Genomic DNA, 18054 nt, shown 5'->3' with positions numbered 1-18054 from the left:
CTCAAGCCTTTCTGCTCCTATGATGCTGCTTGGCCTGCTGTGTTCATCCAGCCCTGCACCTTGTTGTCTCGGATTCTCCAGCATCTGCAGTTCCTACTATCTCCACAGATTCATGTTTGACTTCTATATGGAATATTTTGTTAGCAGCAGTTAAGATTCCACTGCAATTCCTTGACAATGCATCCTTTTATTTTCATTCATGGTATGCGAGTATCATTGGCAAGGCCACCATTTGTTGTCATTTCTAATTACCCTCCTGAGGAGGACAAAGATAGCCTTAAACCCCTGCATTCTATGTGGTGCAGTGCTGTTAGAAAAGGAGTTCCAGGAATTTGGTCCATTAAAGAGAAAGGACAATGATATATTTCATAATCAGGATGGTATGAAACTTAAAGGGGAAGTGCAACCAGTGGTATTCCAATATGTCTGTTTTCTTGTGCTTCTAGATGGTTGAGGTTGGGTGTTAGAAGGTGTTGTCAAATGAATCTTAGCAAGTTTCTGCAGTGCATCTTGTAGATGGTATACATGGCACCTTGTGCATTGATAGTGGATGGATTAAATGCTTAAGGATGTTGGTGAGGTGTCAGCCAAATGCATTGCTTTGTTCTGCCTAGTATCAAGTTTCTGGAGTGTTGTTGGAGCTGCACGCTTCTGAGCAACTGGATAACATTCCATCACACTCCTGAATTGTGGCTTGTAGATGGTAGGCAGGCTTTGGGGAGTCAGGAGGCATGTTACCAGCCACAGTACCTTAGCCTCTGACTTGCTGTTGTAGCTACAAGGTTTAGATGTATGATCCAGTTAAGTTTCTGGTCATTGTTTATGACCAAGAGACTCGTAGTGGGAATTCAGTGATTCACAAGTAACAGGATTGAATTCTCTCATTTTGGACATGGTCATTACTTGGTGCTAATGTTACTATTCAGTTATAAGCCCAAGTCAGAATGTTTTCCAGGTGTTGCTGTATATGGAAACCATATCTGTAGATTCATGAATGACATGGAGCACTGCAATATCAGCAAATATTTCAATTTCTGAACTTAAGCTGGGAAGATAGTCATTGATGAAGTAGCTGAAGATGGTTGGACCTAGAACACTACCTGAGGAACTCCTACAATGAAATCCTAGAGCTGAAATGAATGACCTCCGACAACCGTAACTGTCTTTCTTTATGCTAAGCCCGTTTCCAACCAGTGGAGAATTTTCTCTCAGATTCCATTGACTTCAGTTTTTTGGGTATTGTGGATGTCTTACTTGGTTAAATGCCAGGAGTAGTCACTCCCACTTCATTCTTCCTGAGAAATGATCACAATAAACCAAGTGCAATCATGTCTGAACAGAAAAATAATACCCTTTTCATTATCCCTTCACTAAACTAGAGATAAGAAACCACAAATATTTCATATTTTGCCTGAATAAAGAGTAAAATTAAACTGAAAATAATAACTTGATTATCCAAATGGTTATGTCATCCTGCAAAAAATTAATTAAGTGAGCCATTAAAATATCTTTATATAATTTGGTTTAGTCATTATATGTTGGATTTTTAAGAATTAAATTGGGATTTCCTGCATTGTTGCAGTTTTGAATCTGCCTACCACACAGGTGTCAAAGACTAACATTATGATTGAGAACATTCTATAACAAATGCAATTACTTTTGTACCAGTTAAATTGAGGCTGTGTAACCAAGCTTATATGGTCAGCACTGGCACACTGGTTTCGGCTGTTAAAATATTTTTTCCCTTCTTCCAGTTTGCCAAAGATCTACACACAGCTGAATATTGATCATTAATGACATTGGCAAGGCCACACAATTACAACTTACTTTTTGTCAGTCCTTTAAGTAAGCCCTCTGATAGGAAGTTACGCCTTTATTTTATAAATGAGAAGAAAATTGTTTCAGAAATTCGAGATTTAATGTTACCCTGTCATCAGAAAAATTTATAAAGCTGAGCGCAATGTGTTGTCAAAATCATTTCTTGATGTCCTAATTCACGAATTGTTTGTCAAAAAATCAAAAGCCTTAGTAATGTAAACGCTGGCATCAAGCCTTACTCAAGTTCTTTTTCAGCAAGTTTGAAAAACATATCTCTAAAATTCTTCAGTTTTGTGGGATGCTGCTTCAGTATAAAGTGAGTAAAGTGACAGAACACAATTCCTCATGAAGCAGACATAGTGCCATGCAACATATTATTTTAGCAGGCATTTCAACTTCAGGGGTTTGAACGTAGTTCTTGCTGAAGTTGTAATCCAAGCACACAATCTCTGCGCAATGGGTAGCTTCTAAAGACAGATTTGTAGTTCTTCTATTCTATTTCTTACTGGACATTTAAAATTTTCCAGTAATGTATGCTACCTCAATGTGTGTGTGTGTATGTTTAAATAAATTGGGAGGTTAGGCCTTTGAGAGCTTTGTGATGTATTGCTACAGTTCAGTAGTCTGTTGACACTCAAGGCTGTATTGCAGTCAAAAGAAAGGTAACTAATTTATAGGAATTAAAGGTCCTTTGTCCGAAGATGACAGAAATGTTCCAATATTGGGAACTAGATCAGGTGTCTGGAGGTGATCTGCCACAGGAAGATCAGGATCTAACCCTTCAGGCAGGCTTTGGGGATCTCCCTGCTTGCTTGGCCAGAACTGCAGTGGTAGTTCTCCCTGGAAGGGGTTCCATTTTTAAATTAAAAATATAGTAAGTTTCATAGATGAAGCCTTGAGATGCTGGCATCCCCTCTATGTCTTGCCTAAACTGTAGGATGTTGTTTCTTCAAGTTAAAGAGCCCTCAGCTTCAAGAGCCTATCCAGCATCCTTGATTGTGCTGAGAGTCAGTCCTCTGCAAATAATTGAACAACTTGGGAAAAATCACCACCAAGTATCTGTCCCTGACTCAATACGGATTGTGATCCCCTTTTCACCTCAATGCTGGTTCAATCCCCAAACCCCAAACTCCAAATCCTGTCCTTTTTGTCTAATAACTTAGGTGAAAATTTGCCACTTAGACAAAATGTACGATTTTAATGGGAGCAGGGACACAGGAGCTGATTCTGCATGAAGAAAACATAATTACCTTAAGAGGATTATGAGGGGCTCACACAGTGCTACATCCAGATAACAGTTGATTCAAGAGGTGGAATAGTTATGACTGCAGCAAACCTGCATGGCAGCAATTTCATATGAAATGTAATAATCTTGCAATTACACAAGATTGTGGTACATTGGTGTACTTAAACTGAATAATTATTTAAACCCTATCATTTGCCTCTTTTTCCTATTTCAGACAAAGCTCCACCCAGAGCACAGAGATAACCTTTGTTAGCTGTACACATTGAACTCCTGGGGCTTGGCCTATTCAAATTTCTACCCTAGATAGTATGATATTTCACAGTTCTTATGAAGAGAATTTAGTATTTTATGTTACATTTTGTTGAACATTATGACCTTTATAAGTTGTTTTTTGCTGGGTAGTGTATCATTTTTGATACTTTATTCATGCCAGTACTTTCTTTCATATTTCTTAGTTGCTGCTGCTATTTAAGAAATACCATTCCAAGTAGTGAGAATGAGAATTCCTTTGGGGTCCCAATATTGCTATATGGTCCAGATAGGGAAGTCATAAGGAATGCTTCATGAGACCAATTTCATCTCCAATGTCAAAAATCTGGAATCAGTATTTTTAGAACCGGGCAGACATATCAAATGAAATTGGAAGTATAACCATATTGCATTCAGTGTGCAAAGCCACAATTGCCTAAATTATTTGACAAAGATGAAAGACTGAGTCAATGCCTTTTAGGAGAATACAGCTATTTTTTCAGTTAATAGTTGTTAGCCCCACTGAGAAACTCCAGAACCACTGAAGAACACCTGTTTTCTGCCATCGATCCCTGTATTTTAAGAAGTATGCCATGCTATTTAGGGACAATAAAGAAATGTATTTAAAAGACTAATGATGCTTCAAGTGCAATCTCCATAAAAGTGTGACAGTTCACAATTTAAATTTGTAATTGGTTGATGGCCTGCAGAAAATATGAACAAAATTGTGTGTGGTTACCTTTACCTTCTCCCATATATCAACCTCCTCGTGTGCAACTTCTGTCTTTTCATATTGAAAGGTGACTTTCAGCTGCAAATATGGGCATCCTTCTTTGGTTACAGATGCTCCTGAGCCATAATCCAGTTCAAGCCTATATTTGCCACTATTGGAATACCAGAACCAAGTGCATAACACAAAATCATGATCAAACATCAAATTGAGATACAAGAACATTTTACTTCTGTCTTTCAGAAAGCATGCTTGTCTTTCAAATACATGAGCTTATGTCTTATTATTTTTATGTGTCATATGCATATCAGTGCAAAGACAGTGCTGTATTTGTGAATTAAAAAACTGATGTTTTTTATCTTTACAGAACTGTTGCTTAAATTTTTCATATATGTTTCTCCTCATTGCATTTTGACTTGTTAAGAGGGTGTCTGAGGTCTCACCAGCCACACATAAGTGTCTTTGGAGGAAGGTGAGGTGCAGAAGAGCATGTTAGTCAAACTACCTGTGCATCCTATCTTTGGGCAATCTTGCCAGAGGTGGGTGAAGGTTGGTTCAGCTACACATGCAGTAACAGAAGGTAGCCAATTAGTGGAAGTAACTGGCACTTGGGGCTAAAACAGGGAAACTGCCAGAATCTCGTTGGCAGCAGACTAGCCCCATGATGCAGGTAAACCCACAGAGGCCAGGCCTTAATTGACTGCCTCCAGTAAGATCACATAGGTAGCCAGGCATTAACCTTTGGTCCCAGTCTCTGAAAATCTTCAAAGGATAAAATTCCCCCTATCTCAACTCTAATAACATCTTTTCATGCATGCACTTTTATAAGATTTGCTCTTGTTACTAATGCTGTGAATAAATATGGAAGCTTTATGTATAATTTAGATTTTATCCAGGATCCTCTGGGCCAACAAAATGGGAAGAAATTCATCAGCGAGTGCTAAAAGTTTTGAAGTCAAACAGTGCAAGACAAAGACTGGATTTTGTAAGTACAAGAAAAATTTGATTTCAATAGTCTTAAAAACCTTACAGTTGAAAAAAAATCCATGAGGAACCTGAACCTGAAGTTAAATAAGAGTGCTCAGTTTTGGTACAACCAAACTGAAGATAAAGCAAACTATTTGAATTTCAACATGATTATATTTTGTGGAGTTCACGAATGTTTGACATATACTTTTTTAAAATAAGTAGTTCTAATTTAGAAACAAAGTATTACTTTATGTATTAGTTCCTTAAGTATTACTGTTGTAGCTTCTATATCCTACCCTGTTTCTCATTGTCATATACAATACATAAGCTAAGATGAAAATGAAGTATTAATTCTCAGGGCCCACTGGGAGCAGGACAGAGGCAGGTGTGTGGTGGGCAAAAATAATATTGTAGTCCTGGGTGCCAGTTGCTTCTGTGCCAGTAACTTTCACCAGGATGGGGGCAGGGCAGCTCCAAAATTGTACCCAATCCATTAACCACAGCAATTAAGATTGGTAAAGGACTCGGGTGACAGGGTTGCTCAGTGATTAGCACTGTTGACTCACAGCACCAGGAACCCAGGTTCAATTCCAGCCTTGGGTAACTGTCTGTTTGGGGCTTTTATGTTCCCCCTATGTCTACATGGGTTTTCGGTTTCTTCCCACAGTCCAAAGATTTGCAGGTTAGGTGGATTGGCCATGGGAAATGCACTGTTACAGTGTTAGAGTAAAGGGGTGGGACTGGGGGGATGCTCTTCAGAGAGTCGATGTGGACTCGATGGGCTGAATGAACTGCTTCCACACCGTGGAATGATTCTAAACCGCAATGATTCTAAACAAAAACTCATTGAGAGTTCCTTAAGAAACAAATCTCAGAATCTAACATGGATATAATGGCTGTGCACTAGATCTGGGGTAAACCAGGAGCATTATGGTGGTCACTCACTGGAGAACCAGATGTGGTCAGCCTAGACAATTAATGGGTCCATGACCAGTGCACAGTTATCTCAGCCATTGGCCTACAGCTTTAGTAAAATATACAGTAGTTCAGGAAGAAGGTGCTCTCTGTGCTCATGGATAAGTGCCAACATCTTCTTTCTGAGACCTCACACTCACAGGGCCACCACTCATTTGAAGTCTGGCATTCTGTTCACTGGCTACAACTCTCACTATTGCATGCATAATGTTTGCTCAACAAGTGTCACCTACTAACCCTTCCAATTCTCTGAGAATCCTACTCACTCACTCGTAACAGCTGCATCACCATAACTGCTCTTTCATCCTATGTCATCATACTCAATCCCTGCCTTTGTCATATTGTAATAAAAGTTGCCCCACAACCGGAATGAAAGGGATAAGCCTGGTGGGAGCAGCAGACTTCATATTCCTCACTTCCTCTGAGAAAGTACTTGATTTGACCAGAGATCAGCAGGATACTCATGTGGTATCAAGGTGACATCAGTGTCAAACCGACCCAGTAAGCTTCATTGTGCTGTGCTGCACAGTACTGCGCTGCCCCTTACTAACGCCAGTGCTAACTCATTCATAACCTGCCCAAGATTTTATCACTTTTGCATAACTAACTCACCCTATTCTCTGACACAAGCACCAGTATCACTGAATGAATCTCCTCATGAAGAGAACAATGTTCCACCTTCTCTAAGGAGACCAAGACTGAACCCTCAGAGGATGCACTGGAGCAAGGCATTAACCTGCACCCTCCACTAGCACAGAGACATTCGTCTTGGTGGATACTCTGTCTAGAGTAGACTCAAGAGCACAATCTGATAAACACATCACTGACTCATCTCTGCAGCTCATCAAGGGTAAAAGTTTCTGCTATCCAGGCACCTGCTCAGCCGGGCAGAAGGTGATTCCATGGCCTTAGTGATTAATGATTTCATTGAAATGTACAGACAGGGACAGGAACATCAAATAAGTTTTTCAGAAGCCTTTGGTAGGCTGGATCAAAGGTTGGAATCCATCAACATTAATGTTCCTGTGCAAGCTGTTTGATTGTCTGCAAGGAGAGTTTGGTGACTATCGTGCAAACCCAGCCCAGCATATTTAGTGTCACTACCTGCACTCCATATGGGCTCAGTATCACTGGCAAAGTGACATAGTAATGAGGGATCTTTATTTTAACGAAGAGATGTTAAAAACGAAATTAGGAGATCCAAAGGGATAATGCCAGGTAAAATAAAAGATAATCCTAAATTATTTTACATGTACATTGGGATAACAAGGGAAAGAGTAGGTCCACTAAAGACCACAGTGATAATTCGTGCATGGAGTCAGAGGATGTAGGTAGGGTTCTAAATGAATACTTTTTGTCAGTGTTCACTAGCAAGAGGGACAGTGTGGGTATAGAAATCAGGGAGAAACTATGATATAACTAAAGAAATTAGCATAGACAGAGAGGAGGTTCTGCATGATCTGGCAAGCTTAGAAGTAGATAAATCTCCAGGGTCAGATGAAATGTATCCCAAGCTGTTGAGTGAAGCACAGCAGAAGTGGAAAGAGGATTGGAGGAAAGCCAATGTGGTATCATTATTCAAGAAGGGCGGAAGGAAACTACAGGCCAGTCAGTCTAACCTCAGTGCTGGGGAAAATATGGGAAGCAATTCTGAGGGACAGAATTAATCTGCATTTGGAAAGGCAGGGATAGATCATGAACATGGTTTTGTTAAGGTAAGGTCACGTCTGACCAACTTGATTGAATTTTTCGAACAGGTGACCAGGTATGTAGATGAGGGACATGCTTTTGATGTAATCTGCTTGGCCTTCAGCAATGCTTTTAAAAAGTCTTGCCTGAGAGACTGATAGCAAAGGCAAGAGCCCTTGGATCCACGGAAATTTGGCTAATTGGATACAGAATTGACAAGGTGGCAGGAAGCAGTGGAGGATGGTTGAGGGATGTCTTTGTGATTGGAAGCCTATGTCCAGTGAGGTTCTGCAGGAATCAGTGTTGGAGCCCTTCTTGTTTGTGGTTTGTATAAATGTTTTAGACTTGAATGTAGGAAGGATGATATAAGAATTGTTGGCGTGTCAAAGGAATACATGATGAATGATAGACCCGGGAAGCACCACAGATCAGAGGTGTGCATGCCTGGTCCCTTAATGTAGCAGAATATGAAAATAAAGTGGTTAAGGAGGCATATATTAGCAGCGGCACAGTGAAGTTTAAGAGCAGAAAGGTTATTCTGAAACTGTCTAAAATATTGGTTATAAGGGCATTGATAGAGTAGACAGGGAGGAACTTGTCCCTTTCAATGGGGATCAACGATCAGCGGGCATAGTTTTAAGATAAGGGACAGGAGATTTAGAGGGGGTGTGAGGAATAATATTTTCGCTCAGAGGATGGTGGAAAATTAGAAGTCACTGCCTGTAAGAGTCGTAGAAGCAGAAACCTTCATAACATTTAATAAGTATTTAAGTATGCATATGCAATGCCAAGGCATACGAGGCTATATATAGACCAAGTGCAAGAAAATGGGATTAGAACAGTTAGGTGGTTATTTTTGATTGGTGCAGACTTGATGGGCCAAAGGGCCTTTTTCTGTGTTGTAGACCTTTACGGCTCTATTTCCTCATATACCACATGCTTTAGTATTACTATCCAACTTCCTGTGGGGACCTTGTCAAAAGCCTTCTAAAAATGCAAATATACTACATCTCTTGATCCCTTTGATTATTTTGTTCACAATACCCTTAAAAAAATTCAACAGATTTGTTAAACAGGGTTTTCCATTTGCAAGTCTGATAATGCCCAATCAGATCATTTTATCCAAGTGTCCATTTATCATTCCTTTATGTTAGATTCTAGCATTTTCCCTACTAATGATGTAAGGCTGTAGTTCCCTATTTTTTTGCCTTGACCCTTTCTTAAATTGTGGGGTGATAAGTGTAAATTTACAATCTGCCAGAATCATTCCAGAATCTAAGGAATTTTGGAAGATAATTACCAATACACCAACTATCTCTACAGCCACTTCCTTTAAAACTCTGTGAGAAAGACTATCAGGTCCTGAAACTTGACAACCTTCAGCCTATTAATTTTTTCAGTGCAACCTTCTTACTAATAATAATTTCCTTCAACTCCTCATTCTCCCTAGTCACTTGGATTTCTGGTTCTGGGAGATTTCTGTTTCTTCCTCAATGAAAACAGACACAAATTAATCATTTAGCTTCTCTGCTATTTCTTTATTCCTCATTATAAATTCTCCTGACTCTGCTTTTAATGGACTCCTATTCATCTTAGCCAGATGTTTCCTTTCAATGTATCTGGAGAATCTTTTACAGAATATTTTGATGTATTTTGCTGGATTATATTCATATTCTGCTCTTCTCTACCTTATCAGTTTCTTGGACTTCTTTGGCTGTGTTCTAAAATCTTCCCAAACTTCAGATTTATTGCTATATGTGGTCACTTCATAAGCCTTTTGATATTATACAATCCTTAACTTGCTTTATCAGCAACAGTTGACTGACCATTTTTGAATTTTTGCACCGCAATGGAATGTATGGTTGTTTTAAGCTATAAGTCATTAAAGACTGTCCCGACGAAGGGTTGACTTTCCTGCTCCTTGGATGCTGTCTGACCAGTGGTGCTTTTCCTGCTACACATTTATTGACGCTAGCTTCCAGCATCTGCAGTCCTTACTGTCTCCAAACCTTTAAAGACTGTCCATTGCCTATGGACAGTCCTACCTTATAATTTATTTTCCGAATCCAACTCTGCCAACTTGTGCCTCATGTTTTTGTAATTTTCCTTATTCACATTTAACACCTTTGCTCAGATTGAACTACCTCACTTTTAAATGTAATATAAGTTCACACATATTGTGGTCATTCATCCCTAAAGGTTCTTTCACAACAAGATTATTAATGAGAGACCAAAAAAAATACAGATGCTGGAATCCAAGGTAGACACACAGGAGGCTGGAAGAACACAGCAGGCCAGGCAGCATCTGGAGGAAAGGAGCAGTCAACATTTTGGGTATTACCCTTTTTCAGGACTGCTATTTTATTAATGAGCCTCTTTTCAATTCAGAATATTAAATGCAAAATAGCCTTTCCTCTATTTTGCTCTTCAACATCCTACTCTAGAAAATCATCCCTAAGATTCCAGAAAACTGCCCTCTACAATTTTAGTACACAAGTGATTTACCCAGTTGAAATGCAGATTGAAGTCACCGATGTGTTTTTTTTATTCACTAGTGGGAGGTGGCCTGGCCAGCATTTATTGCCCATCTCTAATTTCCTTTGAGAAGGTGGGAGTGAGCTGCCTTATTGTACCATATGCTGTAGGTTGAGACACAATGCCCTTAGGGAAAGAATTCCAGAAATTTGACCCAGCAACAGTGAAAGAATGGCGATACATTTCCAAGTCGGGATGGTGAGTGGCTTGGAGGGAAACTTGCAGTTGGTGGCGTTCCCATGTATCTGCTGCCCTAGTCCTTCTAGATGGAAGTTGTTGTGGGTTAGGCAGATACTGCCTGAGAACCTTTGACTAGTTTTTGCGCTGCATCTTATAGATAGTACAAATTCCTGCTACTAAGTGTTGGTGGTGGAAGGAATGGATGTTTGTAGATGTGGTGCCTGTCATGTAGGCTGCCTTGTCCTCAATTATGTCCTGAATGGTTGTACAAGCTTCTGTCATTTCCTAATAACTCCTGTGTCCTCACATTCGTCATAATGAAGCTTTATGTTATGCCCTCACGCAGTGTGTTGTGGAGGCTTCCAAAGGAGCTCAATGTCATCTTTTCATAACCTTAGTCAGCTGTATGTTGCACAACCAAAATCTTCATGTTATTAAATTGAAAGAATTGAATTCTACCAGCCAACATGAAAGCCACTAACACCCTCATCCACCCAAAGATAAAGTATTCAACAAAAATGTCTTTACATACCTCCAATTCAATCTGCAAGTATGACAGCAACAAAATGTTGTCTTTCAGCCCTATTTATGCAATGTGTTTCAGATATGAAAAGCTCAGGTAATGCTTTTAAGTGTGTTTGTCTGATTACATTTGCTCAGTTGACATGTGCACAATTGGTCATGGTAATGGTCAAGATTGCTTGAGACCATAATTGTTAATATGCATTCTTGTACAATGAATGACCTACCAATGAAATGCAAATTCAAGCCAGATGGATGGCATTCCCAAATCACTGCACTCATGTTATTGCAATTGCCTGCCTCCCAACAGAGCCTCAAATTCCAAACAATTTAGTCCACTTCCAAACAATAGATAGTAACTTATTCTGTCTAGTTTGCACATGGTGTGCCGTTGTTGCGCAATTTAATTTTGATCCAAGATGGCAAGATTCCACCTTCATGTTCTTGTGAGGAACTACACTTCATGTTCTCTTTTATATTATTGTCCCTGTGCTGAGCCCTTTACATAACTATTAATATTCTCACATTGCCCCCAAGTCCCACGGCTTTGCAAATTGCCGTGCAGCTACCAGATACCAGCTCTGACTTATATGTCAGGAATTGGTACCAGCTAGTTTCTCAGGGAAGGAGAGGAGAGTTGGAAGTGGCACAGAAATAGGATGAGTTGGACTAAAAATAATGAAATGCAAATACCCTCACCATCACTCATGCCACATGGAGAGGAAAATTCTGCTCCATAACTCAATTTGCTAAGATCTTGGGAAGAAATTCCAAATTTTTATCAATTTGGTAATTACAGCTGGGACTCGGATATTGATAGTATAATTCTATGAAAATCTTGATAATTCCAGTATAACATAAAATTGTTAGATATGTGCTGTTATTTTTGATATGTGCACTTGGTGGTTTTGGCTCCTCACTGAGAGAATGAAGTCATTATGTAAAACTAAAGCATGAAACTTTGACCCTCTAGAAGTGTTTTTGGCATGTCTGTCTAAAACAGTAAGCTTGAATTGCATTTGATTAATATGATTTTTAACTTTTGCTTCACATTCTAGAATTCTTCTGCTGAAGTAAATTATTCTTCAGGCATAAGATCTACCTCATTTGTTAACTCATCCTGTGACACTACAGGCCATCTCAGGTACAGATGGATTTTAATATTCTAAAACACTTTGAGGCCTCTTTTAAAATTCTGGGACGTTGAGAATTGTGAGAGAGTTTTGAATTGGAGGGTTTATTTTATCTACCTAGCTATTAACACTTCTTAGCCTACCATCAACATTGATTTGAGACAACGTAGCAGATCTTAATTGGAATTATTCATATCTGCTATCTCCTAATCCTCCAAAACAGATTGAACTTCTCACGCTGGTATCTATAGTGTACTTTATTATTGTTTCATTATACACTCTATGTTAATATTAATCTTAGTTATCCTCACCTGAATATCTTATTACTCGCATTCTACACAATACACAAATGCAAGGAATCAAAAGAAATCATTATAGAATCCCTTCAGTATAGAATGTGGCCACTTGGCCCATCAAGTCCACACCAATCCTCCATGGAACAACCTCCCCAAACCCACCCCCCTACCCTATCCCCATAAGCCCACACTTACAATGCCTAATGTATCTAGCCTGCACATCCCTAGACATTACAGACAATTCATCATAGCCATTCCACCTGATCTGTATTTTTTTGGATTGTGGGAGGAAACTGGAACACTTGGCGGAAACTTGCATTCACAGGGAGAGAACATGCAAACTCTACACAGAGAATCACCCAAGGCTTTGGGTCCCTGACACTGTGAGGCACCACTGTGCCACTGTGCTGCCAGATCCAATATTAGTAGAGTATTATATCCCATTATATCTCTTACATCTCTCAATCAGATTTTGCCTTTTTTGTTGTCAGGGATATCCTCAGGTATTCTCCCTATCAACCATCATAACATGACAGTGAAGCCCAAATCACAGCAACCTATTAGAAGAGCTGCTGAAGAAATTTCTGGCAAATTTTTTTGTGTTTTACCTATAGTTTTCATCTCCTCATATAGCCTTTTTGTGGTCTATCCTGAGGGATATACGCTTAATTTGTATTCGATCTATTATGTGATGATGTTCTATCTTTTGTGATGATGTTCTATCTGAGAAAATACTGTGTGCAGATTTTATGCATTTTCCTTCAGAAGTATTTCATTTGCTTTGTAATCTGAAGTGAGTTTGTTGACTATGTAAAAATAGATAATTGTGAACTTCATAAAATTGTTTGTACAACAGAACAATCTGGCCTTCTTTCTGTCTATACAGCTCAGTGCTCCAGCAAAATGCTTCTGTACATCTGGGTGGTGGTGATTATTGGTCGAATCGTGCTGCTGCTTATAAAGGAAAGCCTCACAGGGCAATCTTTGAAGAAAGTCTAGAAAAGATCTACAGAAATATGTACAAGAGAGCTTCAGATAACACATAATGAGTGCATGGACTAATATATTTCTGTTTGTCACTGTTGTATCAGGTTAAGAGCTTTTTCTCCAGCCTGTTTGTTGTATTACAATCCATAAATAATGATAAATAATTAATTGTATTGTTAGTATGTTTTTCACTTGTAGAAATAATTAATGTCCATAATGATCATGATTACTTATGGCTTTTGATATTATCAGGAAAATTTAAATTTTCAGTATTTTCCCTATTTATTTCGAAAATAAAGTCTACAACTTGATTTGTGGTTAGATATGGGAGGGAACAATTAAACCAGACGTTGTCAGAACAATTTAAAGCATTTCTTAAAATATTTTACATTTTGTAGTCAAAAGACTGTAGAGCAACTCTGTAATTAATTTTTTGAAATATTTTGTAGCAGTAAAGTATGATGGGTTAGTACTTGAAAAATTTAAAGAATTAGTATTAGTTAGCTCAGCTTGCTTGTGTTTTGTTCATCATGTTAAAAGGAACAGAATTTTAATCTAAGGCAGTGCCTGGGAAAAATTATGTTTGTGCCACTAGTCTCTGTTTGAAGTCAAAATGATATCTATTTTTTTTAAAAGACACACTCCCCATTAGATGGAAAGGCTAAATGTCAAATATGATGACAACAAAGGACAGCTGTCTTCTTTTATGCAGTCCTGGCTCACAAAAGAAAATCACTATTAATCAGAAATTCCCAGCCTGTTATAGTATACTAAGCATTATGCTTCCATATTTATGTCATTGTAGAATTCCAAAAAAAGTGTTCATCCTTACTAATCTTTACTGTTTAGACAGTATAATATGCAATAAATTTTAAGCTCATGCAGTTGTTAGGATTTAGACAGCTGTATCACTAAATATTAGTTTCATGCTTCATGTTCTCACATCTTGTATATTCAACAGAGCTGCGTTTGTGTGAGAATAATTTGTGGTCTGGCAAATTATTCCCAAACACAGCAAATATTACTTAAATAAAATTTTCTTTTGTATTTGAAAATCTACATATTTTTCAGTAATTTCTACATTTAAGGTCTCCCTCAGTTGTCTATTATAATTCTGGATAAACAGTGTAAACAACCCTTTATGCTGATTTTCTAAGGTTTGCACTAACGTGTTAAGATGACAATCTGATCGTGTTAAAATGTGACTGATTTATGAACTATGTCACTATGAGCTTTTACTGGGAAGAGTTAAACATTGCAACCTGTGAAGTTAAGAATCGGTATAGGTAATTCAACATTACAGAAACTGTTGAATTGCTTTAGAAGACTCTTTGTTAATTTTACTCATACTTTTGATGACTTGTACACTCCAGTTGTTTAAACAAACTAATTTATGTTTGTGCAGATCAGTATAAGTATCAGTTTTGTACCCATAACTAACTTACATTTTCATTAATCTATTCATACAAAAAGTCTCATCACGTTAAAGGAATAGTTCAGAATAGAATGTAGAATATCCTGTAATCTTAGGTACAAGTACCTGGGTACAAATCTTGGGTACAAAAGAGGAATAAAAAGACAAGTAATAGAATCATTTACAGTGTCTAAAAAATAAGTTAGAAATAAGATAGTTATAACATAGTTAAAGGATTGACATTACAGTCTGGTAAAGAATTTCAAATAGCAGCAGCTGAGCATGTGGTCTGACCACCCGCGCTAGTCCCCAGTCCAACAACTGTCCTGCTCCACTCCAAGCCTCCAGTCTGCTCCAGGACTCATTTCCCCTCGCACTGCTCAGGGACTATTTTCCTCATTACACTATGCAAGATATTTCTCAGTAAAAAACCAGAAGTGATTTGACTGACGTGATCTGGTATTATTTCGATTTCACAGTCAGTATAATTTTGAAACTTTCCAGGCTGCTCATCAAACCACCTTAAGTATTGCAGTCTGTTTTTATTTTACAATAAAGAACTAACCAGATAGTTAGCAAACTTTAATTTTCTGACTTCAAAATATGTCGAAAGTACAAGGCCATGCTTTATTTGATTCCACACTTTTCATTGCTCTGGAGTAGCCGAACTGATGTGTACAGTATAACCACCTTATTAGGCTCTGATTTAATTTTTGGCAGAAAAGATAACTCCTTCTCTAAAACTGTATGTTAAAGAGATTACATTTAAAAGAAAATTTTGTTGCAATGTGAATCAAAAATAATGATAATAAAACACTGCTGAAGATTAATTCTAATTAGATTGCATATGTGTTTTCCAGAGTAGTGCATTAAAAAAATGCAATAATTGTTTGCAAATAAAGTAATCTGCTTGGCAGATCCACAGGCTTGATTGAAGGGAACTGTCACAAGTGCTGAGGTATAGTTCACTACTGCAGTGTGCTAACGTCAGCAGACTTTTTTTGCAATACGTTTGGGACAAGTTTGCAAAATAATATAAAGATTCACAAAAACAAGGTATAAATTATATTAATAACAAGTGTGACTGTGTAATATTTATTCACTATACAGTTGTGTTATTTTGAATAGGTTAATTGTATTATTTTAAATGACACAGTCAATATTAAAAGCTTTGTTTAATAAAAGAATAACAGTACTCAAAGTTCCTTTTTTTGCAACTAACTGCACTGAACATCAGGTTATAGAGTTTTGCCATAGTTACAATTGGACATAAGACAATAAACCCAAATCTTCTAGATCCTCAATTTAACACAGTGCCAAGTGAGTGGTAAAGGAGTACAGGAGAGCAACGATCGCATCAGCCTGCCCGGGCAGACCAATTAAAGTTGTTAAAGAGCTCATTACGATCTTGTTAAAAGGAAACGTTGAAACTTTCATGGGGGTTAACCAACTGTCTAAGTCTGACCAACTGTAGGGGCAGGTACAGAATGGTGAACCAGTTATGGCCCCTCCACGGAATTACCACAACCCCATAAGAGGGCTCATGCATTAAGGGAATTTCAGTCTTTGTAAGGTATTAAACTGGGTCATCAGAGCAACCCTGCCTTTGCAGGGCTAAAGAGTTTGTGGCAAAATTGCCAATCAGTAGTTAGGCTACAATTTGCAATGATGGCACAATTCTCAGATTTTGGGTCTAGTGGCGATGAGGGACAGCATACTCCATAGGAAACATGAAACTCCAAACATCAAGAGGACACAGGAGAACAAAAGAAGCAAGAAGGCAGCAAAGGCTATTTCCTCAACACAGGATCTATGTCCAAAGAAAGACAACCTGGTAATGACTGAGTGCCACAGGAGACTGCAACTGTAAAACTAGATCATCACAGAAACCTATGCCCTCATCACTGAAGATTTCAGACTTTGAAATACTGGTCACCATGACTATGACCATGACTATGAGTAGTCATCAAAGTCACTGTGCTGTTGAACTTTGTTCAACACTGCATTTTGCAGTTACAGATTCTCTTTCAGCCAAGATTGGGCAGTTTTTTGTTTATAAAGCAGCGGGCATGGTGGACCTCAGCAATAGATACCCCCAGGTCCAGGTCATTATGAGCTGCAACCTTGTGGCATCAAGGAACACCGGTACCAACTCAATCAGATTCATCAACAGAAAATGCTTCCATTCCCTCAATCTTCACCGACCTGTAATCATAACAAGAGCTTCCTGTATATATATTCTTCTTTCTTGGCATTAACATGGCTTATCCAGCCTCTCATCTTCACACTGCTTCACATCTTTACCTTGACTATCAAAATCTACAGATGATCTCCTGGGGTCATGAGATATCCTTTGAAGAGATACCTCCTTCTGCCTCTGTGGAGCCTCAGCAGAGGTACAGAAATGGTAACAACGAGGCTACCTGCTCACAAGGACAACCATTGAGCAGGTTATTGGACTTGAAGGTGCAATTCCAGACCTTAACTAGTCAGGTGGTGTCCTCCAATTCCCTCCTGCTGCATTCTTCACAAGATGGCACTGCAGGGAGGTGTGAACCATGAAGACAGTGAGACCCTGGAAGATGACACCGTGTCAGGACAAGAGCAAAAACTGGAAGTGAGAAAGCAGGTGAAGATGGAGGTGAAGGGACATGAAGCACTGAGGTACCCTAACAGCAACATGGAGGGGATGGTTCAGAATGCAAAAGGCTTGTCAGGATGTCATGAAAGTCAGGGATCATCAGAGTCAGGAACATTTCATTTTAGTCCCTTTGAGCCAGGTTGAGTGGCATAGCATGGAAAAGAATCTGAGGTACTTGTGCTGACACCTGTATGGAAGATACAGCCTGGAATATCTAACCACTTACTATTATTGAAGGAAGCACATCTGTCCAAAGGCTTTGCCCTCAACATGGAGAATCAATAATCTGTTTCATCATCTCATACCCCTTTACCTGTTACGAAAACAATAATAGGAATCTTAGATGTGTGGCTTAAAGTGTAATTTATATAGCGCAGAGGAAAACAATGGAAAGAGACACACCTCATGGTGCTGCATGTAATACACTGACCTCTGTGTTTTATAACTCCTACGTGGTACTCGCCTTGTGATCACAGAAAAGGTGGAGACAAACTGCTCACTCATCTTTGCCATTGGTTGAGATGCATATCACTGTCATCACTGAGGCTTCCACCAGGCCATCTCTGGAGATCTGCACCTAGTGTGACCCTTGTCCTCCTCAGTGATGGCCTCAACCCTTAACTGCTGTTCCAGATGGCACCTTCAGACATCCCTACATTATTAATACCAT

The 18054-nt window shown here is 38.8% G+C and overlaps 1 protein-coding gene across 4 annotated transcripts in view; it reads left to right on the top strand.

The window, feature by feature from the left end:
• The window catches only part of spata6 (spermatogenesis associated 6), a 102224-nt gene extending 86361 nt beyond the window's left edge, over positions 1-15863 (top strand). For all 4 annotated transcript variants that reach the window (XM_048602326.1, XM_048602325.1, XM_048602323.1 and 1 more), the window contains 3 exons: positions 4929-5028; positions 11972-12057; positions 13229-15863. In XM_048602326.1, the coding sequence (XP_048458283.1) occupies positions 4929-5028; positions 11972-12057; positions 13229-13388 (346 nt within the window). In that variant the 3' untranslated portion in view covers positions 13389-15863. The remainder of the gene's footprint in view (positions 1-4928; positions 5029-11971; positions 12058-13228) is intronic.
• The last annotated feature ends 2191 nt before the right edge of the window (positions 15864-18054 follow it).

This window comes from Rhincodon typus, chromosome 10 (assembly GCF_021869965.1).
Source record: "Rhincodon typus isolate 14 chromosome 10, sRhiTyp1.1, whole genome shotgun sequence".
Classification (NCBI taxonomy): Eukaryota; Metazoa; Chordata; class Chondrichthyes; order Orectolobiformes; family Rhincodontidae; genus Rhincodon; species Rhincodon typus.
This window is presented reverse-complemented; position numbering and strand designations above follow the sequence as displayed.